The sequence below is a fragment of the Dromaius novaehollandiae genome, chromosome Z, assembly GCF_036370855.1.
Source record: "Dromaius novaehollandiae isolate bDroNov1 chromosome Z, bDroNov1.hap1, whole genome shotgun sequence".
Taxonomy (NCBI): Eukaryota; Metazoa; Chordata; class Aves; order Casuariiformes; family Dromaiidae; genus Dromaius; species Dromaius novaehollandiae.
The window spans coordinates 27,926,112-27,951,983 of NC_088132.1; the positions used below are offsets into that span (position 1 = coordinate 27,926,112).

The 25,872-nt window shown below is 42.9% G+C and overlaps 1 protein-coding gene across 4 annotated transcripts in view; it reads left to right on the forward strand.

The window, feature by feature from the left end:
- The first annotated feature begins 3,810 nt into the window (after positions 1-3,810).
- The window catches only part of LOC135325129 (transducin-like enhancer protein 4), a 102,641-nt gene continuing 80,579 nt past the window's right edge, over positions 3,811-25,872 (forward strand). For all 4 annotated transcript variants that reach the window (XM_064502739.1, XM_064502740.1, XM_064502741.1 and 1 more), the window contains exons 1-4: positions 3,811-4,845; positions 5,119-5,216; positions 6,110-6,173; positions 7,552-7,596. In XM_064502739.1, the coding sequence (XP_064358809.1) occupies positions 4,801-4,845; positions 5,119-5,216; positions 6,110-6,173; positions 7,552-7,596 (252 nt within the window). In that variant the 5' untranslated portion in view covers positions 3,811-4,800. The remainder of the gene's footprint in view (positions 4,846-5,118; positions 5,217-6,109; positions 6,174-7,551; positions 7,597-25,872) is intronic.

Sequence of the window (25,872 nt, forward strand, 5' to 3'; positions counted from 1 at the left end):
TGTGTACCTGCTTTACCTTATGCACCGTGATTATTCCATTAATTTAAGTATATACATACATACATCTTGCTAAAGCTTAGCAAAGCAAACTCTTCCTTGCTTAGCCACGCAAACTCACTGAAGAAGATGGGCAAGCAAGAGTGAATAGTGTTGTGTGGACACAGTTTGGATGAGCATTGCTGGTGAATCACTCCCCAAAGGAAGAAGAGGGGCTGCTTTGACCAAAGAGTTGTGTGTTTGCCTTTTAAGGTGTTCAATACACATGGTTTGGAGCTCTGCACCTCATGTCAAACTAATGCAGGGCTACAAAGAACAAAAAACCTGTTGTTAATTTCAGAATTTAATTTAATCAGATACGGTATTTATTTCATAACAAGACTAGTCCTCCTCCAGGCTTAGGATTTGATCCCAAAATTAGAGGCTGAGTCTGCCCAGTGCATTTTGAGAGATGCTTACAATGCTGCAGAATCGCAGAACTGTTCTGTTCTTACACTGCTCAACAAAGCTTGCATGCACACAGGTGATGGGCATTTAAGCATTTGCAGATTTGGCAGCTGTATTTCTGTATGTCAAGATTTGGTCCTCGCATATGATGAATGTCCTTATTCCAGAGGAGCTGAAGGTGCTCCACTGCCTAGCAAAGGATGCTCACAACCAGTCTTTTAAAAGCATTTTTGGTTCCGGAAGATTCAGACACACGACAAGTGGTATTATCAGAATAATACAGGTGCTTTTTGTCCACATCTTCAAATGTTATTTAGAGGCCTAAATCCCACAGGAATACAGATTCTGAAAATGTGAAAATTCCAGTGGAAATGAAACCTGCAAGTAGGACAAAGGCTCACTATTACAATGCCTCACGATACTTAACTTCTAGACGTTTTTTAGTCACAGAAAGACAAAAGATGAGAAGGCCACCTCTTGGTGCATTTCCCAGTGACTTTATTTGTTTAGGCAGAAATGACTTCAGCAGGAGAAATACGGAATGACAAAACACTCTAGATTCTAGTGGTTACAGCACTCACCACGTAGGAAGCAGATTTTGGTCACAAACCCTATTTCAAACCGAAGAGAAGAGGCATATCTATTCTGCGCTGCCTGCACCTCTGAGCCCTAGGCAACGGCAGAAGCTGGATGTCATGACCCCCTCTGTAAGCACCACCATTACCCTATTTACTGGCTGCTGGCCCAGTCCTTGCAGGTCAGGTAAGTAAGGGAAAACCTTGAGGGAACATCCCATCAAGGCCTCGAAGTGCTTAGAAGTTGCAGGCCTTAGCTGGAGAAAGGTGGGTGGTAAGGAGATTTTACTAGTAAAATAAAAATATTCATAATTTAGCTACCATTATTAGGGCACTGTTGCTGAGTGAAAGTTTTGAGACCATAAATTTAGAATATGGGCATCATACATGACTAAATGATTAAAACCACATCTAGACTATATTTGAAATGCAGGTTTAAACTGCAGCTCATCAGGCATAAAAACTGCTCGAAGGCAAATATCAGCCTCGGAGGCATGGAAAGGAAGAAAGTCTGAGCCTTTCCCTTGCAGGTGTGCCAATGCATGGTATCGTCTGCAATGAGGGTTGGCAGAAAAATTGTTCTGGGGTATTTTTAGGAAACAGCACTAGTAGGCGCAAATTGTATTACTGGCACTTAGGCTTTCGAAGTTATAGGCACCCTAGTGGCAGCAATGTAGACCTGCGACATGCAGGCCTTGGGAGGGAACACATTTGCGCGAGCCCACTCTCCAGCATGTGGACCGCAGGAGCCACTGAAGCCATAGCCTAACTGCCTGTAGGACTGGATATATCTATGCCTTTACATGGGTAATTTCCAGATACCTTTATTGCACCTTCAAATATCTGGCCCTTGGGATTGAGCAGTCCTTCTCTCTTTCGATGCTGATAGAAAAATGTTCTGTTGTATGTCAATGTACCTTCAGAATATATCGTTTAAAGGTCACATCTTTAAGCCTTACTCTTGTGAGTAGCTGAGAATAACATCCTTTCAGTGGAACCACTTCCAAGAGTGAAGATTTAGTCCCATAAGTAAAGCTAGTAGGAACAAGCCTTAAATTATAGTGCATTCAGTAACTATAAACATTATACATCTCAACCTGCCAAAGCCGTATTGTGGGACACCATGTAACTGGGCACAGAAGAAAAATAACAGTGCAGGAAGCTTTAAATGATGTGGGATTGCTTTCCCTGACATCAATAAGTATTTGTTTTATCGCCTCAGTTTCAGTGGCTTTGCATTTCAGATGTAAATAATTTAGAATAATACAGGATACAAGGTCTAAAGCGAGGCCTATCTCTGGTAACGCAGACTGCGGCGAGGTACAGCAATTGATGCACCAACACGGCGCTGAAGGGAAAGATGTCTGGCTTTCTGCAGGGTGGATGAGCCTCCCAACCAGCCAACGTGGTAAAAGATTCTCGAGTACTGCATGTTTGTCGTGCAAAATACAATGGGGTATTTTTTCTAAGATGCAGCGAGTCGAGCCGTTCTCCTCACAACGCAACCGTTTCATCAACGGCGACAAAAAGGCCGTAGGAGCACGCCGAAGGCTGCCCACGGCCCACGACGAAGAAAGCGGTTTAACGGGAGGCTGGATGCCTCCACGGCAGAGAAACGAGCCGTGGCGCCCGCCGGGGATGGGGCGCAAGAGGAGCGGGGCAGCGGCCGGGCCACCGCCTCCCCTCGCCCCGCCAGGTGCCCCGGAGGGATAAGCGCGGCCACGCTGCGGCGGCCGGGCTGCGCCCCTCCCCCCGCCGCCCGGAGGGGGCCGGCAACGGCTGCGGCGGCGACCGTTACGCGCGCGCTCGGCTCCCTCGCCCCGCCGGCACCGGCTGGGGGGGGCGAGAGGGGGCCGGCCACCGCGCACCGCGGGGAGCGCCGTGGGTGCTGCCCCTCCGCGCCATGGGGCCGGGGAAGCGAGGGGCGCCGGCCGGGCGCTGCCCGCCCCCCCGCTGCCCGCGCCCAGCGGCGCGGGGCCTCAGCCCCGTTCACAGGAAAATTATGCCAGCTCCAGCGGCGCGTAAAATTGATGTGAGCTGAAGGGAGCGGGATCAGCGCGATCCTCCCCCTCTTGTCTCAACAGGGGTTTCGGCACGTTACACAAGGCCGCGCTTGTCTCTTTAAGGAGACATTGCCCCCTAATTAGCGCGCGTCCCTCCCGGCGAGGGCGATACGGCGGCACCGGGGGGGGGGGGCGGGCCGCGGGGGGCCGCGGGCACCCCCCCGCTGCACCCTGCTCCCGCCGCGCCACCGCCCAGCGCACGGGATGCCGCGGGAGCGGCGGCGGCGACAGCCGACACCACCCCACGTTACTTTGATTGACAGCTGAACAAATGTTTCCCCTGTTCGAACGCCGGCGCTATGGAACGTCAGGAACTCAAAGCTCCACCTCGGGCGGCGGGGAAATGGTAGAGGAGAGGCGGAGGGGGGCGTGCCGCCGCCGCAGGAGCTGCCTGATTGGCTGCCACCCCGTGAAACGTTAGGTCCCCACGTGGGGGCCCGGGCCTGGGCCGCCCCCCCCCCGGACCTGTGTGCCCATTTGTCAGCGGCGAAATGATGGGCATTAATACAGAACGGCGATTAATGTGCAGCCGCCGCTGATTGGTCGTCGGCTACGCCCTTCATGGGCGGAGCGGCGGCGGATGCGCACGGGGGGAACGGGCGGCGCCGCAGTGCCTTGTGGGAGGAGTAGTCCTTGGCGCGGCGCCGTGGCCGCACGCAGGGGAGCCGCGGCCGGGATGAACTACAGCTCCCAGGCCGCCCTGCGGCCTTCCGGCTGCTGTGAATATGTATCAGAATGTTAATGATGTGCTGCTGCTAAATTTGGTCAAAGAAGTCACCTCGCCAGAGCGTGCTGTGGGAGCGTCGGGGAGCGGCAGCAGCGGCGGCGGCGGCGGCGGCGGCAGCGGCGGGCCGAGCCGAGCCGAGCCGGACCGCGCCGAGCTGATCCCATCCCATCCGTTCAGATCCGCGCGGCGCTGCTGGTGCTGCTGCTTCCAGTTCCCGGAGTTTCCGAAAGGCGAGGAGGAGGGAAAAAAAAGAAAAAAAATATAAATAAAGCAACCCGGACCGTATTTCTTTCATCCTTCTCTAAAAAAAAAAAAAAAAAAAAAAAAAGAAAAAGACTAAAAGAGGGGAAATGAAATCTGGCTGATAGGGAAGAGGAAAAACCCATCACAACAAAAGGTTACTGCACTTAAACCTCTGAAGACGCAAATACCGCGCGGGGGGAAGAGACAGGCGCAAAACCGACAGACAGCAAAACCTCAGCCCAGGAGGTGCTCTCTTCCTAGTAAAGAAAGGAGATTTTTGTTTCTTTTTTTTCGCTTTCTTCTTTTTTCCCCCCCGAACGCGTGTAGGAGGGATAACAGCCGAGACCAATAAAAGTTTGCAGAAGGGAAAAAACTGCGAGCGGGGATCCTCCGGGTGAGCCGCGCGCCGGTGCCGGCGGACGGGAGCTCCGTCCCTCCCTGCCCGCCGTCTCCTCGTCGCCCCGCTCCGCCGCCGCCGCCGCCCGGGGCTCGCAGCCCGCCCGCAGCGACCCGCCGCCTCGGGGACGCGGCCCGGCGCGGCCCTGCCCGGCCCGCGGAGCGCCCCCGGGGGATGTGGCAGCGGCCCCCGCGAGCCGGGGACGCCGCCGCCGCCGCTCCTCGCCGCCGCCGCGGGGGGTGCCCCGCCAGCCCCGGGGCGGCGGGGGCCGGGGCGCCCCTGCCCGCCGCCGCGCCGCTGCGGCCGCAGCCCATGAGCCCCGCTGCTCCGGCCGCCCGCTGACCGGCTTGGATGATTCGCGACCTGAGCAAGATGTACCCCCAGACCCGGCACCCGGTGAGTGCAGCGAGGGGACGGGGACGGCGGCGCCGCCGGCTTGGAGCCATTTTCTCATTGTTGTCCCCGGCGCCGCGGCGGCCTTTGCCTCCGCCGGGTCGCCCTCGCTCCGCTCCGGCGCGGTGCGGGCTTGGCCCCCAGGCGAAGGGCTCGGCCGCCGGGCCCGGGGCGACGCCTCACCCCGGCGCGGCCCGGCGCGGAGCCCCGGGGGGGCGGCGGGCAGGAGCGGGCGAGCGGGGGGCGATTAACCGACCCACTGTCGATCGCTTGCAGGCGCCTCACCAGCCAGCGCAGCCCTTTAAATTCACCATTTCCGAGTCCTGCGACCGGATTAAGGAGGAGTTCCAGTTCTTGCAGGCGCAGTACCACAGGTAACGGCCCCTCTTTACTTTCCGCGGGCCGCGTGGCGGCTCGGCGCCCGCTGCCCCCTCCGCTCCCGGCGTCGCGCGCCCCTAACGGTCCCCCGCGCCCCTAACGGTCCCCGCGGGACGGGACGGGCCGCCTCAGGGGGAGCGCCGCGGGGCGGGCGCCCGCCCCAGGCGGCTGGAAGCGCGTTTTCGATGTTTTTTGGCTTCCCACCGCACCCCGCCAGGCACTTATGGGGCGGCCGGGGGTCGTGGCCCGCTGTGCTGGCTGCGGGGGGCGGCGGTGCCGGCAGCTGCGCGGCGGCCCCGCAGTGACAAGCGGCTCTCGCAGGGCTCGAGCGCGCTCCCGCAAGCAAACAGCGGCCGGGGGGGGGGGGGGTTTGCCGCGGCATCCCTGAAACCGCCTTGCGATCCTGTCATCTATAACAGCCAAAAAACCAAACACCCCCCCCCCCCAACAACTTCTTGCTCCTTTAAGCAGCGATACGCGTTTGGTTCCTCTGTGGCTTGAATGAAAGCAAGAGGTGCTTCTAAAACTCAGATAAAAGCTCGGAGAACTAAATTACGGATTTGTAAGTGGCTTCCGAAGCTTTAGTGTTGTAGGTATGAACCAGTGTGTTCGCATTTTCTGTGAACCAGTGGGTTTCTTTTTTGTCAGAGAAAAACACTCTCTTTGCGTACTGTGTACAGCATGCTGGGGAGATGAGGATGTTGCGCGGTGTCTCTTGAGAGAGGAAAAGGACAAACCCCACCCTTAACTCCCAAGCAGGAGCTGGAATGTAGATTTATATTTGTTTGTTGGAGAAATGCTTGGAAAGGGGAGCAAACGTGTGCTTAGAAGAATGTCAGTTTTGCATTATGAAGTACTCATGCTTTTTTCTTTTTTTGGTCCTGAACAGTTTAAAGCTAGAATGTGAAAAACTGGCCAGTGAGAAGACAGAGATGCAGCGACATTATGTCATGGTAAGCAAGCTGCATAGCAAATTCAAAATGCTTATTGACTTGGTATACTGAAACTGAAATACGTTTGAATTGCTGGAGGCGAACAGAAAGATTATAGTAGTGCTGCTGTTGTTGAGGTTGTATCAGTGTTTCTATTATAAATCCTTAGTTTCAGGGGTTTATAACTTCTCTGTAGCTATTAGTTTCTACACGAAATCTGCTTTTTAATGTTTTAAGCAACTGGGGATATTTCTTCAAAAAGCTAACAAATTACTTGGTCAGCCCTTTAAAGGCATGCACAACTTCTTGAGTATATTTACGGATGATGTTCTCACTTTTGATGACTTCTCACAACTATCATATCTCCGTAAAGCAGTTCAGGATAATCCTTTTTCTATGGAGAAGTTGAATCAAAATCTTATATATATATGTGTATAAAGCTGAAGCCTATTTCCTAGAAGAACTATTTCTTCTCAGCTGCTGGCTCATTGTTTCCCTAAATTCAGAATGTCCGGGATCTGAGCTATGAAGGGGATTTCCTCAACGGTTGTGGCCTGTCTTGTTAAATAACTTCCATAGGGAGAAATCTCTAAATACATAATTGCACGATGGATCATGATGACTCCAGAGAAGCTCGTGCTGTCTGCTGTCTTGTGTGTCTATGAAGGATTAGCTGTTTTCCATATGTATGTGACAAATACCGTTCTTATATTTACAAAAACAGCGAATATCCTTGAAAAAGCTGTTTACCAAGAGCACAAGCAGATGTTGAGGCTCGCATTTGTCTTTTTCTGATGTGCTCAAGTCTTGGAGATTGGTGCTAATGTTGCACACTGAACCGAGTTCCCTTCGACACTGAGGCATATGTAACAGGAGATATTTAGAACAGAGTAGCTGCTCTGGCTCTACATTTCAATGCTCTTTCTTTTTTTGCGTCCCTGCAACTTAATTGTATCTTTTTTTGTGTTTTTAATTTAAAATATTGAATAACTGGTCTGTTAGACATCGCTGATTTATAATGTGTATCTGGTTTCAAGCACTTCGGGCATTTTTTGGCATCTTCAATGTGTGCTAGCGAATAAAATGTTTAGCCTTTTCTATGAGTTTTCTCTGCTTCTAATCTTTAACTCTGGTTGTGATTATTTTTCATGATTTTTTTGTTGTTGTCTGTCTTTTGCTTGTTTTATGGCTGTTTGTAAATTTGACAAGAAGCAATGTTGATGAAACAAAAAAGAAAAGGTTGCTATAAAATGTGCTTTGAAATTCCAGGGGCTTTTCAAGGCTAGTAAATGTTTAGTAGGTCTTTATGTCTTTATAGAGATGATGCTTGATTCAAAGTGAATTTTGGAATGACTTTGATGATTTCAAGTTCTAACAGAGCCATTTTCTTCTTTCTTAGTATTACGAGATGTCCTATGGGCTGAATATAGAGATGCATAAGCAGGTAAGCAAATATTTTGTTTTGTGTAAGAATGTTCTGTGTAGTTTCTCCCATCAGTCTTAAAACAGATGTGTATTCTGTGAAAGTTGATTTAATTGCATGCTTAAGTGCACTGGATGTTTTTTTCTGTTTTGCGGTGCCCTGAAACTTCCATCTTGTGTATGATGCAGAGCTCTACGTAGGTTGCTGTGTTGGCTCCCAGTTGTGTGTTACAGTGTTGACTTTCCACATGTAATCTCTCCACATGCAAGTGGTCTTACTACAAAGAGAGTACCTATGCGAGTAATATGGCTTGTAGCTTCAGATCTATCTAACCTCTAACATTTGAGGTTTACCTTTTGGAACGATAGCTACGTCATAAACATCTATGAAGTGTAAAGGGTTGTATATTTGTGTACAGAAAAAGACTGTTATCTTCAGCTAACTTGGACAGATTTGAGCTGGAACTGCAAAAGAAATTGAAGCACAGATATGTTCCTGTTTCCCACAAGCTACTGACTTGGACCTTCATCCAAAAATAGTGTCTTAGTTACTCAAGCTCTAAAGTGTAAATGAGCTTTCTACGAGGATGTTGGCGTGCTCAGTTTTGTGCCTTGAAGTCTAGCACTTAGGCCATGATTAGCAGGAAGGAGATTAGTCGGATGGAGCATGGTAGTGTAAATCAGAATTTCTTTTCAGTAATGTGTGTTTTTAACCTTCTTTAGAGGAGAATGAATTAAACATCTGACCTCTTTTCTGGTGAGGGAACTTTGTATATGAGGGAGTTTAATACTGACAACTCTAAATTAGCAAACGGTGGAGCAATTCGGCAGTGTTGCTGGGTAGTGTAAACTGCAGAAATAAAGAAATGACTGGATGGGAGAAGAAACCATCTTAAAATTGGTTTGTACGTGTTTCTGTTCAAAGTAAGAGATTTGGAACTTCTCTGGGTTGTGGAAATAGGATTTCTTTATCTTGTTGAGAGCAAACATGTAAGTCAAATGTTTTTTCTTGTTATTTATTGTATTTTGTATCCCATTAACATCCCAATGCCACAGTACTGATTAGGACCATTTGTGCTAGATGGTGTGCAAATATGAAGACAGCGGAATTTTCTGCCTCAAAGCATTTTTATCTGGAGCTCCAAACCTATGGAACTTTGTACATATACATTATTTTACAGACATACGTAGCCCTGTTGAGCTCAAACATACTATTCCTGAATGTGATATCTGCCCATAAAGACTCAACAAGTGTGTTTAACAGTCGAGGGTAAAAGACTGTTCCTCTAGCTGATCAGATTCTAATTATATGGTTACTCTCTGGACCTGATTCAGGTCACTGGTAGTAGTAGAAAGACTGTTCATTAACTCTCAAATGTTTTGGAGCTGTTCTCAAATGAATAGCTAGATTATTGCAGGTACTATTAAAAGAACCTAAAGCAGTAGATGCAAAAACAATTCATAAAGTCCAGAGTCCTTACAGGCCACCTATGCAGCAAATTATCATAGGCGTTTGAAGACAACTATTGCAGTCAAACTTGTTTGCATATCTACATACTCTGTTTTTACAGCAATTAGTTACTTGTAGACTTAAACTGACTCCACAAAATGCTGTATGTAGGACAAAGTCTATATGCATGTGAAATATGCAGTTGTATTGTTTTTGAGGGGAATACAAACAAAACCCTTTTAATTTTTAAATTCTAAATCGTTCAGAAACTACACAATTATGGTAGTGGAAACTTTAACTATTTAATTTCTCCAGAACATTGTTAATTACAAAGAAATGTGGGGATTACAAAGGACTGAGTTTTAATTAAACACTGTTTTCCAATACTGTTACTCTCGTGTATTTTACTCTCATGCAAAACACTTAAATACTTTCGTCAGACGTTGATGCGAATTAATTGCAAGTAAGAAACTTGTTTGCTATCATTCTTAAATCTGATGTTAGTTTTATATCTTTCATGTTTTCCCTTTGTTGCCACAGCATTTCTTTTTCCTTTCTCTTTTTGTTTGGCAACTGCAAAATATTTCCCATTTTACTTTAGGATCGCAGTGTTAAGGCCCAGTTTTTGTAAATGTAGTGTCGATTGTTTCATTTGATGTGTGTGAAGCTTTTTTAGCCTTCCACCTTAAATTCCCTTTTCTTCCTCCTCCTTGATCTTTGAATTATGCCTAGCTGAAATTGAGCGATTCACTTTTTTTTTTCTTTTTTTAAAAAAGCTTTGTAAATTCAATCATATCAAAAATCCTGAGGGCAGTTTATCACATTATGAAATACAGACAGCTCTGCAAACCACCTACTTATTATATTTTCTTTCTTTTTTTTTTTCACTTTTGCACAGAGGCATATCTGTCTTTATTTGTTTTTCTGGGCAGACAGCCTTGGTTCCTCTTAGGTTCTTTTCCAGATGTACTCACTGGATGCCCTTGTAATGGAAAGCAGGCAATAATGCAGTGAAGTTGCCCTTCGGCATAATTGGGCCTAGTTCTCAAGATCAGGTTAGGCTTATTCACTTATTAGTTTTGCGTCTCAAAGGGTTCAAGAGCAGGACTCCCTGGAGTCCTTGGAAGTACCCTGGTAATTGGTGGCCCTGATATTTGAAACCTTTGTATATTTTTCTGTTAAAGCTTCTGTTCTTCTTGGCTGCTCCCAGCCACAGAGTATTTATTTTTAGAGAAATTTTTCACTGGAACAGAAAATGATGGCTGTGATGGAGTCATGACTCTGTGACTTAGCAAATTGATAAAAGGATAAATGCACAGAGCAGTGATAGTGTGTGTGCATGTGTGTATTGGGGGGAGCAGGAGGAGGGATGAAGAGCGTTTCTCTTCCCACCCCTCATGTGATACTCATCATCAGTCATCCTGTGTTGATTTTGATAGAAGACTATTAAAGTGAAACCTATGGGGAATTTGTCATTCTGAAAGGAAAGCTAATGTAATTAGTACCAATTAAAGTACATTTAGTAAATTGGATTTAATCTTAATTAAGCCTGCATAATGTTGCCAATTTTTAACAATTATGTTTGAGAACATAATTAATTTAAATTTTGGTAACTGAGTAAATAACATTAGACTGGTAGAATTAGTCATTTGTATTTTTTAAAGACGTGTGGGGTATGTTGTGACATGTGGCGTTATAGTCTAAAATCTTAACCTAATTTTTGAAATTCTGGAGCAGGATCAAGGAAGCTTCAAAATAGACACATTCAAAAGAAAAGCCCAAAAGGTAGGGTTTGTGGGTTGCAGTATGAACAGATAGTTCCCTACAGCTTTAAATTTCAGTATTAGAATAAATGTGAGCGTTTGAATGAGCCTGGAAATGCTCATTTCTTACTGAGCTGCTTTTTTTAACGTTTGTTTTTAAGAGGCTCAGTGGATAGTTTATGAATGAATAGTTGATGCGCTGCTCTATGTTTCTAACACAGCGTTGCTACTTGCTGTTGTTGGTCATTTGGTTTAATTTCTGAAATGAGGCAGTTTTAATGTTATGGTAAACAGTTTATTTAAATTGCTGTAATCAAACACGCTTTCTGAAGGTTTTAATTCAGTATTGTAATTATCACTTAAAACAAGTGTCTGTATTTGGCTACAGACAACAGACATTTGTGAATGGGACTGATGGAGAACATAAATAGGATACAGCATTCACTTTTAATTTTGCTTATGTTTTTGGAGGTGGCAGACCGTAAATTGAGATTCTTTTTGGTTACACCTCTGTCTTTGAACTAATTGTCAGAGAAAAACTGTAGGATTTTAGCATTTTTGAGAGAAAGTTCAGATCTTCGAGAAGCTGGATATTAAAAAATAAATGAAAAGACTTTTTTTAATCACAGTAAGAAAACCCCCTGTTTCAGTCCAATCCATGTAAATTTTATTATGAGACTTGGGCAAGAACCATTTGAGTGCTGCTAAAATATTAATTGGATAGAAATGAAAGGGCTCTACTAGCTGATAGGATATCATAATCATAGCTGCAGTAGTCGATGGTAAATGATGATAAATGGCATTAGGAACCTTTTAGCAAACTGTAATAACTACGAGGAGGGAAGCGGTATGGATTTGCATTATATCTGATACCCTCTAGTACCAAGTGGATTGCCAATACTGCTTGTTTAGCATTTTCTAAGGGCAATAGGATATTGATTTCTGACTTACAAGGAACGGCTCTATTTTCACCATTGAAAAGTATTGCAGGTTGTTAAGAAGAAATTGACTTGAAGAGGCCTGACTGCTGCCCATCATGGAGCAAATAAAGCAAAACTGCCGAAGCATGGTGGAGCAGCGAGATGGGGCCCTCAGCAATTTGTTGCTATTAATTTACCATGCTCGACAGCAAATCAATCGGCATCTACTTCATCTGCTGGAGAAAATGCTGTCCAGGGCAGATAAAAGGCCCTGCGTGGTGCGGGGAATAGACTGGATTGGCCAAATGGAGGCTGCAGTTAATGTGTAAATAAGTGAAATCAAGGCCAGTGTTGCCAAGAAAGCTGTTTTTAATTAGGTTGAGGCCTTATAGTGAGCTATTTAAGAAAGTAGTATAGAGCTTGGAGAGTGAGGGGAGATTTATTGTTGACTGAGTTAATATATGGTTTGTATGACATCCCAGCCTTGAGTCTGCTTGCTTCTTGTGCCTTACTAAATTATTTTGGTAAAAAGGTAAAGATGGGAATCAATTTGTTTAATTTAGAGATGAGTTTTGACCATTTTTCATCTTCATGGCCATAAAATCCATATATCACAGAGAATTGGTCTGTGCATGTGCTAAATATGTAGCAGAAAAGTACTCTTCTTTTTTATGGCGAGGAACTGGACTCTGTGTGAATGAGTGTGTGAATGCACATATGTGTGGATGTCTCTCTCTCTCTCTCTCTCTCTTTTTTTTTTTTTTTTTTTTTTTTTTTTACGGCAGTCTGCAGTTGAATGTATACTGTCTTCCATTTGAAGAATAGCTGGAGACCCAGCTAAAATTATACGGGCTGAATGTGTTCTCCACTATAAACAGTAGGAAAGATTTAATAGAGATACAGGCAGTGGGTAGTCAGAACTGAACTGGGAAACTTCAAAATGAGAGAGATTAGAATTGAAATTTTGAAGACTGCAGCTTGTACAGGACTACTAAGGAGGGAGAGAAAAACAAGCGGCTTTTCTGTCAAAGTCACAAAATATAAAAAAAAGGTTGTCATATCAGTTTGACAACTGAGGCTTGTTTGTCGCAGTTTTAGGTTATTTAGCCTCTGAAACCAGCTGAATAGCTGAGAAGCTTATGAAAAGTTGGAGAATGTATTATTCTGCAGTTAAACCAAAAGCCTTTTGCCTTGTAATAACTGCTAAGTTCTGAAGTAAGATTCTGTGCACTTTTTTCATATTAGACAACCTTTCTGTGGAGAGAACTTGTTAATTACTGAGAAGTTTGCTGTTGCTACTTGTCTCCGAGATACTGTTGAAATAACCTTTCCCTCCACAACTGCAGAAGAACGTATATTAGGACAAGAACTTCCATTTCTTTCTGGTTTTGCTGTGCATAAGCAAACAAAATTGTCATTTTTTCCCCCACTTGTTTTGGCAATTCAGACAGATGCTTAAGACACAGGAAATAGCACAAAACATGCTGAGCAAACTTTTAAATTAAGACATATGCTCTGTTTTTACTGGCAAAGGGCTATACTCTACAGTGCTTAAACATAAAAACATTTTTCTGTCTTTGAAAGATGCTAATTGCCATGATGCTGCCTTACTGACTATGTTAGTTTATGGTTGTGCTTGTAATTACAGAGGGAGCTGATGGCGACCCTATGGCTAGGGTTGCCCAACACTTTCCATTATAGAAAAGGTTACGGCAAACATTTCTTGCAAGAAACTTTCTCCTTTATTGTTTGCAATAAGGGACATAGGTTGGGGATTGCTGCCAGGACTCCTTGGATAAATGGTGGGGGAGAGGAAAGGAAGGAGAGAAAGAGATAATGTGATCTGGGCCAGACTTTCCTTCACCCAGCTCCTCAACACTAAGAGGCCTCTGTTCTGCTTGGCACTGCCATTAGCTCCTCCTGTCAGCTAATACAGCTGGAAATGTAACTCTAGCATAAGATTCGTGCTGAAGAATCAAAACTTACCACCTGCAATAAATCTGACAGAGGAAAAGAGGGAAGCTATGCTATTAGATATAACAACATTTGCACCATTTTGTGTAATAACACTTTCTTTCCCTTTGGAGGCAAAAAAGAATTGCCTAGGATGTTCAGTGCAGGAAAAACATTAGTTAGCAGATAGGTTTCAAAGTGAGGTACTCAGATGCTAGGATGTCTGAGGTTTACGGTGATTTCTGTAAGCTTGGTCCTGCCCCATTGTGGATGTGTGCTATGGTGCAGTTTTTGGTTACACACTCACTGATCTCATTACCAGTTTTCCCAGAGGACTTCTCTCTGTGCACAGAATAGACATTAGGAGAGCAGAAATAAGGCTGTAGAGATAACTAAATCTGGCTTTAAAATGTTTGGCTGCTTGATTCTGCAACTGAAGTAACTTTTAATATAAGGATTCAGACATGTGAAATAATGGAGATTGTAAGTTCCTCAAGGCAGGGATTCTGCGTTACTTTTGATGCTGTACGTAGCGAAGGATGCTCTCGCTGGTCGGTCACTGTGCATACCATGCCATTGGTTCATTGCAACAAGGAAGTAGATTCTGTGACTCAAATACTAAGGTTGTAAAATGCTAGGAATTCAGTGTTGTCAATTTGGTCTTATTTTTGTTTTTCCATTTTAAATGAGAAGCTATGATGTGCTATTTGTGGAGGTACTAGAGAATTCGTTATGTCACAAACATGGGCCAGTTTGTGGACAGAGTGATTATAATTGCTACAGAAGTCACTTCTTTTGCTGTCTACAGATTGAGCAAATCTGTCATCACTGACTTTCAGAAAACCAACTTAGCCACAAGGCACAGAGGGAGCAGAACAAAGATGATAATGCGAAACAGAGGAAGTATAAATGGATACTTGCATTAACTAACTGATCACAGTGCTCTTGAGTATGGATAGGCTGGGCTTCAAGTACTCCCATTCTAGGAAAGAGATTCAATGTTTGAATGAAACAGTGGTCTTTATTTAAAATGTCAAAATTTGAAGAATTTTTAAGAATATCTATTTGTCTCTCTATTTTTTTTTACAGGTTTTATTTTAGTTCAAGATGACTTTTGCAATTTCACTGTTGACTTCAAGTACTTCTTAGGTAGAACATTTCCCTTATTGTTTGTCTTAGCGGTGATACAAACTCTATACTTAAGTGCAGTGGGAAGCATTTTGGCACATGATCAAGAACAGGTGTCTGTAACTTTTTTATATATATATTTATATATATAAATATATATTTTTAAATACAATTGAAATATGTCACAAATAGTAAGCATGTCACAAATAGTAAGTAGAACTCTTCTGGGTTGTGTCCATAGGATTTAGACATAAGGAATCATCTTTCCTAGCCCAGGACAGATATATAATGTTCTGGTATTGAACACTGTGATGTTATGGCTGAGATGTTTAAATGCACAGATGTCAGGCAAGTCAAAGTTATAGTCCCCACAGTAAACTTGAATTGGTCTCTTTATGGTTATGTATTTGTATGGTATGCTGTATTGCCAGTTCTAAGTGTTAAATCATGCCAGTCCCAGAAAATCATGAGATTGGCTTAAAATTAATCATGAGATAAAAAAATAAATGTGGGGTTCTTTTTATTTTCCTTTTAATTTTAAGCTGTCAAACTGCATTTGGCTTGCGCTGCTTAGTTTTTCCTCTAGCATTCTCCTATAATCACTTGTCTCTAGTAAAGAGATTCACAATAAAATCAAGGGAGCAGGGTATGTGATGTTAAAAATACGTGTATGGTTGGCACTTTTTGTCATAATTTCTTGTTCTCTGAAAATGTGTGAGGCATACTCTACTGAGAAAAAATAATACCAAATTAGAAGAAGTATATATTCTTTCTGTAATTGCTTGTTAAGTTTTTGTGGATTTATGTATCATGTGATGGTACAACCATGCTGGTGGTGATTCATTCCTCTTTGTGTGGTAGAAGGGGAACACAGGATGGAGTTTTGAGTGGAGGTCTTCTACCTTAGCCTGTTTCTTTTGGTCTGCTTAAATGGTTTCTACAGGATCTTATGCTGCCAGAGGTTTCTGACATTTGCTGGATGAGATTCAACTTCTTCAAAGGAGAAAAACCTTTCACTGTTATGTTTGGGATGTTGGACATTGGCAATGAGAATGTGTGCTTTTCTTTTTTCTTATATTTGCTCAAAAACCTCAGCAGAGCATCTCACAGTTGAGCAGAAGTCAAAAACTGTCCCATTCATGCTATAAAGAGCCTGCTGGGTCCTGCCACTAGACTTTGTTTGGTTTGCATCGTGTCGTGTGCTGCGTGCACATTGTGTATGTTCACTGAAAGCATTTCGTTTATAAGAACATTCCTTTCATCCATCTTAAATACAATAAATCTCTTCTCATTTATTTACTGTCTCCTTTTGGGACTGGATTCTCTTAGTGTCTCTTGTCTCTTTCTTTGGCTGTTTGGAGAGTTTGAAAATGCCAAATGCTCCTACAACCCCTGTCCTCACTTCCCCAGTAAAAGCAATATAAGCCCTAGGGCTGAGTCGCCAACAATATACTAACACCCGCTGCATTTGGTATATAAGGGGTATGGTAAGTCTGTGGTTAATCCATCAGCTGGGTTTCAATTACATGCATAGCCAGTGATACAGATTTATTGTTTCAGAAATAGACCTTTGGCAGCAAAGGGACCCCTTTCCCCCTGTCTTTTCGGAGTTTGAGCCCGAAATTAACAAATCAAAAGACAACAGGGCCAACATATGCTCTCTGCAAAAAAGACCCGAAGCTGGAAGGGAACTTGGATGATGGTGTGCTGATTTCAGTGTTTGGAAAATCTGAGTTGCAGGATGTTCTTCTGGACAGCCATTTGATGACCGAAGCCATAGCTCATCATGTTAACATAATGACATCATTTAAAATTAATCATAAGGCATACTGGAATGAATTTGTAGCCATGAGTTGAGGGAGAAGGTGGTGTTCTGATCACTCATTTTCTTCCTTCATGTCTCTTTGCTTCACGGCAGTAGAGGTAAAACCTTTTTTTGCTCGTTCTTCATGAAATGGATAGCTAAGTGTGGACTTCTAGGTTTATCAGTCTGGACATCCAGTTAATGCATCTGTCTCAGTAACTTTTGTCTGGTGGTCAAGGAATTACTCATGTTTAGCACTTGATTCAAATTTTAATTTCTAAAAATGGGGAGAAATTGAAGCAATCCAAACATGCTGTCACTGAGGAAAGTTTAATCTTTGGCAGCCACTTTTTCCCCATTTGTAACCTCTTCCGGGGACGAATTAAGAAGTTTTCAGCAGTGCTTCATGGCCAAAACACTTCTGGATTTCATTTTGAAAACACAGTGGAATTCTCTCCCCTATTAATACATGCAGGAAAGCCAAAATAACTGCAGTGCAGTTCAGCTAAGGGTTGTGGAAGGGAGCAAAGCTTGGACTCTTCCATGTTTGTCCACATGTTTTCATGAAAGCCACTTCACTAGGGGCTGCCCCAGGTCAGGTTCCTGTAAATAGCCTGAGAGGTTTCTCTGAGTGGCTTCCTGTCTGACTTCGGAGATTCCGGGTGGGATTTGAGGTGGATAAACCACTGTCCAGCTGCTTGACAGCCAAGAAGTCAGTGGCAACATGAACTCCACAAGGTCTTTTAATTCCAGTAGTTAGGCCAAACGGGACAGATACCTCTAAAAGCTGAAACCACCATGTATCTGTGTTCCACTGAATTTTTATGATAGCTGCAGAATGAGGAGGTGTGAATTCAGTACTCATTCTTCATGAAGTACTGAGGATCTGAAGAGAAAAATCAGTGTTGGTATTTGTGCTGTTTTGCGCTCTGGATGCTCACAAACATCTACTTTTGTGCTTTCTTGGATCTAGGGAGATGGTTATTTAATTTAAACCATATGACTGGAAAAATTAGCAGTTGTGATTAGCCAGACTCCGAGTATGTTCCTCCACACTTTCTGAAAGTCTCTTACCATTTCTCAGCGTTGATATTTACATGACAGAAGTGATGCAAGATTTCATTTGTTAACGTCCATTATTAGGTGAGAGACCCTAGAGAGTCACAAAATACTGATTAATATATATTTGGTGTGGAGAAAAGAACGCATACTCCAAATCTATGTCAGCTTTTCTAACAGGGTCCAGCAGTGCATTAACTGTTATGAAATTTTATCTGTCCTTATACATCAGAAGTTACAAGTAGATAACACTAAAGGTACTTCAATGCCTGTTACTGTGTTAGTTGTATTTGGAGATAAATGTTGGAAATGGGGGGGGGGGGGGGGGGCTGGCTCTGTGATAACATTTGGAGAGGGAAGGCAAGGAGATTAAGGCCTGCGCTGACCAAAAAGCATGTGCTAGACTTTTGGTTTAAGGGCGGAGGCAAAGAACAAGGAGCAATTGGAGGAAACCACTTAATTAATTAGTTTTCTTCTCACATCTCGTATTTCCCTGCAGTACCATTCACTCTGTATGACAACCATCCAGCTTCACAGTAGCCCCTTTGAAAGATGGCAACCTGCTGATGTGTGAGAGTCAACTACAACAGCACTACTGCCTGCTTGTTATAGTTTTATAAAGCATGTGACTTAATACAAAGCAGTTACCTCTTCTTAAAATATCAGTCCCTAGTGTCTGAACAGTGCAAAAAGATTGGAAAGACTTTGTGCGTAAAGTACACCCCATATGCTTGTATTAGTGTATTAACAAAGAAGAGCTTGTGTATTATTATACCTGGTTTAACCAGTAGACTTTCTATCCGAATTGCAAAAACCTGTTGTGGTGTGAACAGGTTGCTTATTTACAATTTCCGTTAGTACTTCTTCATTTCTGGCAAGAAGCTGTCTGTTTCTTTTCTCAGTCTTCTGCAAAACAAATGAAAAATCTGAGCACTGATATGAGACTCTTGCTTATTTGTTGCTCTAAAACAGCACTTGTGGAAGAGATGCTGACCTCTCCAAATGTCCTTTTTTCTTTCTTTCTTTCTTTTTTTTTTTTTAATGTGGGAAGTGTTTGCCATTTATTTGTCCATACGTAAATAGGAAGGTGTTACTCTTAGAGAGTAAGTAGCATATAAACTGTTGGTTTAATACAGTCAAGCGTAACATCCTTTTCCCTTTGCATCTCTCCATGGTCTTCTAGAGATGGCTGTAAGGGGAGACAGAGCTAATAATAGGTCTTTAAAGTGGACAACATGAAGACAAAGACATTTTCCATGCATCTCCAGAAAACATTAAACTCTCTCTCCCTCACAACTTTTTCTGGTTAATCTTTACTGATTGGAGACACCAAAATAATGTTTCCCATTTCAGTTGGCACCATGAGGTAAATGTTACAATTCTATGCCTGTGGCATCCTGAAAATTTCTGAGGAACAGTTTGTTTCTGGAGCTTTTTCTAAAACCCTGTTTGGCTGAAGATAACAGTTGTTCTTATTCTGAGTTTTGATGATGTACATAGAGATGTAAAGAACACCAGCACCACAATATTGTACAAGAATAGAGTCCCCATGAGGACACATGTGAGGTGGGTTTTTCTGAGGTTGTGGGTTTCCGTTTTCCGTTCAAGACATGTTTTGAATGTGCATACAAGATGCTTTTCAAACTAACAGTAGCAGCCTTGTTATCTCCCACTTTCAAACCCTACCTCTGTTACATAAGAGTTTCCTTTGAAGATACAAATGCCCAGCTTCATTGCATATGCAAACATTTTTTTTTTTGTCCCCAAATATACCTTTAGTAGAATGGACATATGTGCCGTATGGACATAAAAAAATATAATATTTTGTTCTCTCTCTAGATGCAATTTCTGTAGCTCTGTTTTCTGTCCGGAACTCAGGTGTGTTTCTTCTACAGCATTGATTTTAATAGCTGTTTCTGTGTGGATGAGAAGAATCTTGGGATAATCTTAGCTTACGCATTTTCAGAGAATAATACTGCTGTAAGTATGCACTGTATTAAGGGTTATGAGGTTTGTTTAAACCTGTGACAAACCTGGAGAACTTGAAAATCTGTAGACACAAGAAATACCTCTCAGAATTAATGTGAGGCAAAGCAGCAAGCTTCCAGGTAGGTGAGATTCAGCCATCAGGGTCTGATACTTGGGGAGATCCAGCTGTGAGTTTCTGTTCTGCCAAAGACTTCTGTGAGACCTTGGGCAACCTGCTTTGGCGGCTGTCCACAAAGAGATTGAAGCAACAATGTGGAAACTTTCGCACCACTTACCTTTGGGTCTGGCAGAATGAAGCTTACAATGCACCTGGAGAGTCAAGTGATTCGGGATGGATCCAAAGAAATACAGCACATACTGATGGTAGCAAACAGGGAAGAGTTGAGGTCAGGGGTGTGTCTTAAATCTAATACTGCTTGAGGGCTGAGCCACCTAACTGGATGCTGCCGGAAAATGCTGCCTTTGCTTGAGAGTTTCAGCTTAGAATCACTTTTTGAAGACTGGCAGATAAACTTTCTTTCACAATCTGAGCATAGTGCTGCTTTTTTTTTTTTTTTTTTTTTTAAAGTCAAAACTGGAGTAGACAACCTATCTGCTAGCCAGACCCACATTTCCCTTCTCCCAGGAGAATGTTGTAATGACTGGGAATATCCAGCAGAAGGCTGTTCACTTTGCATAGGATACTTTTACTGGCTTAGAACCAAGAGAGATGCATAGTCTGCCGTGACTTTGGGAAATCAGTGGCTGACTGAAAGGAGTTGTGCTGAGTTCCAGTCCCTGTCTCAAATCCATCTGTGTGTTTTAGCCCAGGGTTGTTTTTTCAGGTACAATGAATCTGAGTGGGGACTGAAACAGGGACTTTTTTGCTACAGCAGAAGAATTGGGACTACTCCCCCCCCCCCCCCCCCCCCAGAGTTCACAGTAGATGGGGCATTCTCCTGGGAGGTAGAAAGGAGAAGTAAAGCCAGAATTGAAGTCATGTATATAAAAGCTCTGATTAAACTCTTTAACCACTGTTACATAAATGTCTCTCTGTTTCCATCTTTTTTTTTGTTTTTAATGTGACTGCTCTTGTGTTTTATGTGGGAATAATTCTAGCAGGGATCCTCTGCCCCCTCAGGGAGATGGGTGGAGGAGCATCGTGTTGGATGGGGGTATTTGCCCAGGCTTAGTTGGATGCCAAAGTGTTTGGCTTTATCAAGCCAAAGACACTTTTGAACACGTCTACAAAGGGAACCCAGTGGGGAGCTTCAGTGCTGGAGATGGAGACTCTTATGTGCTTTTGGTGACTTCAGCATTTTGTCGTTTCCCCAAGTGGGTAGACAAGGGTGAGAAGATTGCAACATTGGATTTTAATGACTAAATCCTTTTGGTACTCCAGCCTTTGTGTTTGGCATGCCATGTTTTTGTTTTTTTAAGGTGCAAAAGTACGTTTAAGTATCTACAGTGGTGGGATAGGTGCCTTCTGTGCTTAGGCATTCTTGAAAATCTTCTTTAGCATTTATCTGTTACTGACTTTCTGCATGAGTAAGGTGTGTCATCTGCTTATGCGTCTTTAAAAATCCCATTACATGCCTTCTTGAGACTTCTGGTCTGGCCTTCACGGCCTCAGTTCTCTGTCAGAGATATTATTACATGAGAGCCGCTTAAAAGTGGCTGTGTTTATCTTTGTAGATTGTAAGATGCTTGGGGCAGGATGGTATTTCCCAAGACAGTTTTGTCGTGTTTTGCCTCCCGTGTTAATTCTGCTGTCTTCTCCATCCCAGCTGGCAATTAGCATGCTTCAGGGATGTCTCTCATAGTGGTAAAGCAGTCAATGCTTTAATTTGTATGAAGATTTGTCCCTAGTAATCTGTCTTCTCAGCCTCTGTTTTCTATCTGGAAAATGGGATAATATTATTTTCTTACCTTAACAGGATTTTTGGAAAAGAGGACTCTTCTTACCTTGTGATAATGCATCTCTTCCTTCTGAATGCCCCCAGCCTGGCCTGGGAGGGGGTCATGCCCAAACTTTAGGAAATGCCAGAGATGGGGCTTGAATACACAGTGGCTGCAGCACAGTGGGATCTTGATTCTCTGGTAAAAGCAATTATATTGTAAAGTTAAGGCAAATACCGGTTTCGTTTAACCCTTCTGTACCTCCTAGTTTAAGCACAATTAGTCTGGGATAAGCTGTTGGTGTCGATCTAAAGTACCTAGTTTCCCAGTCCCTTTTTTAACCTTATCTTAATTTCTACCTGCTCATTAGAATAAGAAGCTGTAACAGACTCTTGATTTTTTTATTGCAGAGGTTGGAAGGGGATATTGGCAATATGACTTGTGAAAAGATTAGGCAAACCTGCTTAGTATTAAATAGTGAGGATCACAGCTTTGGTTGAGTCTTCACTCCTGAGCATGTGAACACCCACACGTGTAAGAAACTGTAAATGTAATTTTGAGGATAAACAGAAGTTGGATTTTGGAAAAGAAATGCTAGTCTGAGAGCTGTCTTCAGTATAACATTGGAGAAAGGAGCCAGGAGCCTGGTTTTCTTATTAATTGTTTGGCATGTAAATGTTGTAACTGATCTTTTCAGAAATACTTGATGACATCTATATACACACACGCATGTTTTCTAATTAGATTGATAGGTTGTGAAATGTGTTGGTTTGAAGTTGAGTATTCTCTGTTGAAGCACTGCTGTGCTTTTCCACTTGGGTGAAGCAGTGGGATTTAGGAGGTAAAGTAGGTCAATTCCTTGACCTGATCATCACTTTGCCTTTCTCAGTTACCCTTCCAGAGAAGGGTGCTAATTTTGGAGGGAGAACAGCTGTGAATTTAGTAAGACTCTAATATCTCTCAACTTATAGTCTAGCCTAGTCGATAGAGGTGAAGAAAACCTAATTTACAACCAGATCAAATGAACTCTACTAAGGCTCTGCAATGCATATTGAGAGTAATTTTGTGTAGATTTAGGCTGCCTTGGTTGAAAATGGCATCTGCTTTTTAAACTTTGTTTATAGGTAGAGAGTTGAGGTGCGTGTTTGTGGGATTCAGGAGTGTGACCGAGGTACTCGCAGGCATTTCTCACCACCTTTGAACAAAGCTGCTCAGGTCCTGCTAGCTGAGCAGCCCAGGAGTCTGGAGGTCGGCAGGGTTTTTCTGTGCTGTGTATTTCTGCAGCTTCTTGGGCTATTTTGCAGCTGGTTTAAGGCAACTTCAGTTATCTGTATGTGAGCAGAAGTACCCTGTGATGGTAAAGTTGATGTGCCCTCTGTGGGTGTCTGCTTAAAAAATGAACTTTTTCTCTCATCTCTTTCCTTTGCCTTCGCCTACACAATGTGGTGTGTTACAGCAGTGAAAACTGAGTTTACTAATAAAGAAATCAGTCATTTTAAACTGGCTTCCCTTTATATTAAAGGTTAATCTCTTCCAACTTGCTCTTTTATATTCACTGAAGCCCGCACAAAGGAAATGCAGTCTGAGCTATCCACTAGTCATCAAACCTACTCCCCCTGCCCCCCGGCTTTTTCCGTTGTCTTTGTGAATAACAGATAGTGATTATTCACAAACAGGTTTACAAACAATCTGTAGGTAGTTCAGTGATTTTTTTTTTCAGGTTTCCGTTTATATATTCTGGCAAATTTCTAATGCAAGCAATAGCATAACTAAGTCTCTAATTGTCATGGGAAGCTACTGTTTATGAAAAGGAATAATTGTAATACTTTGCGCAAAACAGACACTTATAAACAAAAATAGATGCAGCCTTTGTGTATCTTTGTGGGTAAAAATATTAGGATTTGAATGAGTCTTTTTCATATAAACACTTGCCTCAAACCTGTCTGCTTAAAAGGGTGGCAGGATTACAGACTTCGCTAACTAAATACGGAATTAACAAGCCCAGAGACTGCATTTTGGTAAACCATAGAATTACTCCGTGGCAAAAAGCCACAGATCCATTAAAAAAAAAAAAAAAAAGAAAGGCACGGAAATGTGGTTTTGCTGTCTGTCACGCTGTCTGCTATAACTGAAAAAGCATACGTTGTTTTATGAGTTTTTTTTCATTTGCAGTTGTGACCACAGCATTTAGTTTCTTCATCAGATTGCTACCAAGCCTGTACACTCATCACTAATTTACAACAGTTTTTGTTCATTTATCATTTTAAATTCACTGTGTGATTGTGTATTGGTGATTTGGTTTACCAGATGATCTAATGCCTGGCTGCAAAGACAAGTCAAATGCTTGCAACTAAATCGATCTTGGTGCTAGCCCGAGAGGTGAAAAGGTTATGGGGTTGATTGCAGCACGGCTTGGTTGCGGGGTAGTGGAAGATGTGACACAGAGTGTCTTCCCATGCCGAGAAGTATCGGTATATGTCACAAGATGAGTAGCTTGCCCAGAGCGCTGCTGTGCGGTTTGCTCTCTTAACCCTGTTCTTGTTTCCTAACTTAGAGGAGGAAGGTGCTGAGTGTTCACAAAAAGTCTCACTCTAGTAGTTTTGGGTGTCTTACTTAGACTGTAGCTTTCTGTACCCTTCAAGCTGACAAAAGGTGGCCTCAATGCTGAAAGGGGGGTGATCCTGCCTTTTACATCCTCTGCGTTGACCCCATGGTGAATTAGGTCTGAGAATGGTGTTTATGTTAAAAATAACTTTTTTTGGGGGGGGGGGGGGGAGGTGTTAATTTGGCCAAGTTCCTTGCATGGTTCACCACATAGCCACAGAAATGCTGGTGGCGTAAGGGTGGGATGAAGAGGAGTAGCTGGAGAAGGGGACAGCCTCCTCAGTGGCAGTGCCACCTTTCAAGCCAGCTCAAAGTGCATGTGAAACTACAGCGAGAGCCTTTTCTCTGTCTCTAAAACAGAGGCAGTATTATTACTGGGAGCGCAATCCTTTTTTCTAATCCAGCTGGTTTTATGGCAGAATCATGGACACTGAATTGGACAAACCTTATTAAGGCACCCTCTTCGAGTGATGCCTTTTGTGATAACAAAATATGTCTGTGGAGGGGTGCGTTGATTTTATTCTCACACGGTGATGAAGGATGGTTAATCAGTTTGTATAGAACGGATTATTAACTCATTTCCATTTGCTTATGCTTGACCTACTATACATGTTCTAGATCTGTTTATTGAAGTTGATATATGCAGTACAATGAAGAGCACGCTTAGCATATAGGCATATCTTGAGCATTTCTTTGAAATTAATGCAGTTCATAGTATCTCTCCACACAAAGTGTGCCCTCACAGGGAGTTACAGCACTGGAAAAGGTTTTATGAAATGTATATGACATGTATTTCTCAAACAGAGAATTCTCCTTTAATCCATACCTCCTCTTCTACTTTTTATGGCATTTTCTTAAACTTTGTATATGGTTTCTTTAAAAAGTTTATTTTAAGTTGAAATCCCTCTTGTATGAAGAGTATTTGAAAACTTCAGTAATGCTGCTGTAGTTTAATGAAAAACATCATGTAGTGTTCCTTGACTCGGAGTCTGTCTTGGCAGGAGTTTTACTGGGGGAATGCCATTCAAATGAATTGAAAATCAAGATGTACTTAGTCTATTCAGCTGTCTTGGACAAGTGAATTTCCTGAATGTATTTCAGCATTCATGTCTTACAAATGTCTTAACATTTGCTTTGCAAATGTATCTCCTTAAGAAGGTTAAAAAGGGAATCGTAAACCACCTGATTATTTTAGATGTACTTCACAAGTGAAACTACCACTTGTTAAATATTCACATTTTGAAAGATAAAATTACCTGATTCTTTCCTTGTCCTCCTCCACTTAAAGGCAAAAATGGTGAGTGCTGCAGGAAACCAAGTTGCAGATAATGCTGAAATCCAGGTAGAGTTATTTTCAGCAGGGGTAGTTATGATTCACAATGATTGAGATTATGAGCTGTGACAATTTATATCAATATTTTCTCCTCAATAGGATTCAGAGCTATAGACTGTTATTTTGTTGTTGCTCGCTAAAATGCAACATTCTGCTACATGAAGAATCCTTTCCTGTTGAGCTAATAGTCACAGAGCATGTTTTACTTGAAAAATATGAATATGAATCAGTATCATTTGATTGGTGATAAGGATATGTGCAATGCTGGGACTTTTAGTGTTTTATTTTTGGATAAATATGCTCAGTTTGTCACCTCCAGGATATTGTCCCACTTAATCTGAGCTAACTATGTGCTAGAGAAAAGGAATTGGGATCCTGTCAGCATAAACAGTACTACATAAGGCCTGGGTAGCTCAC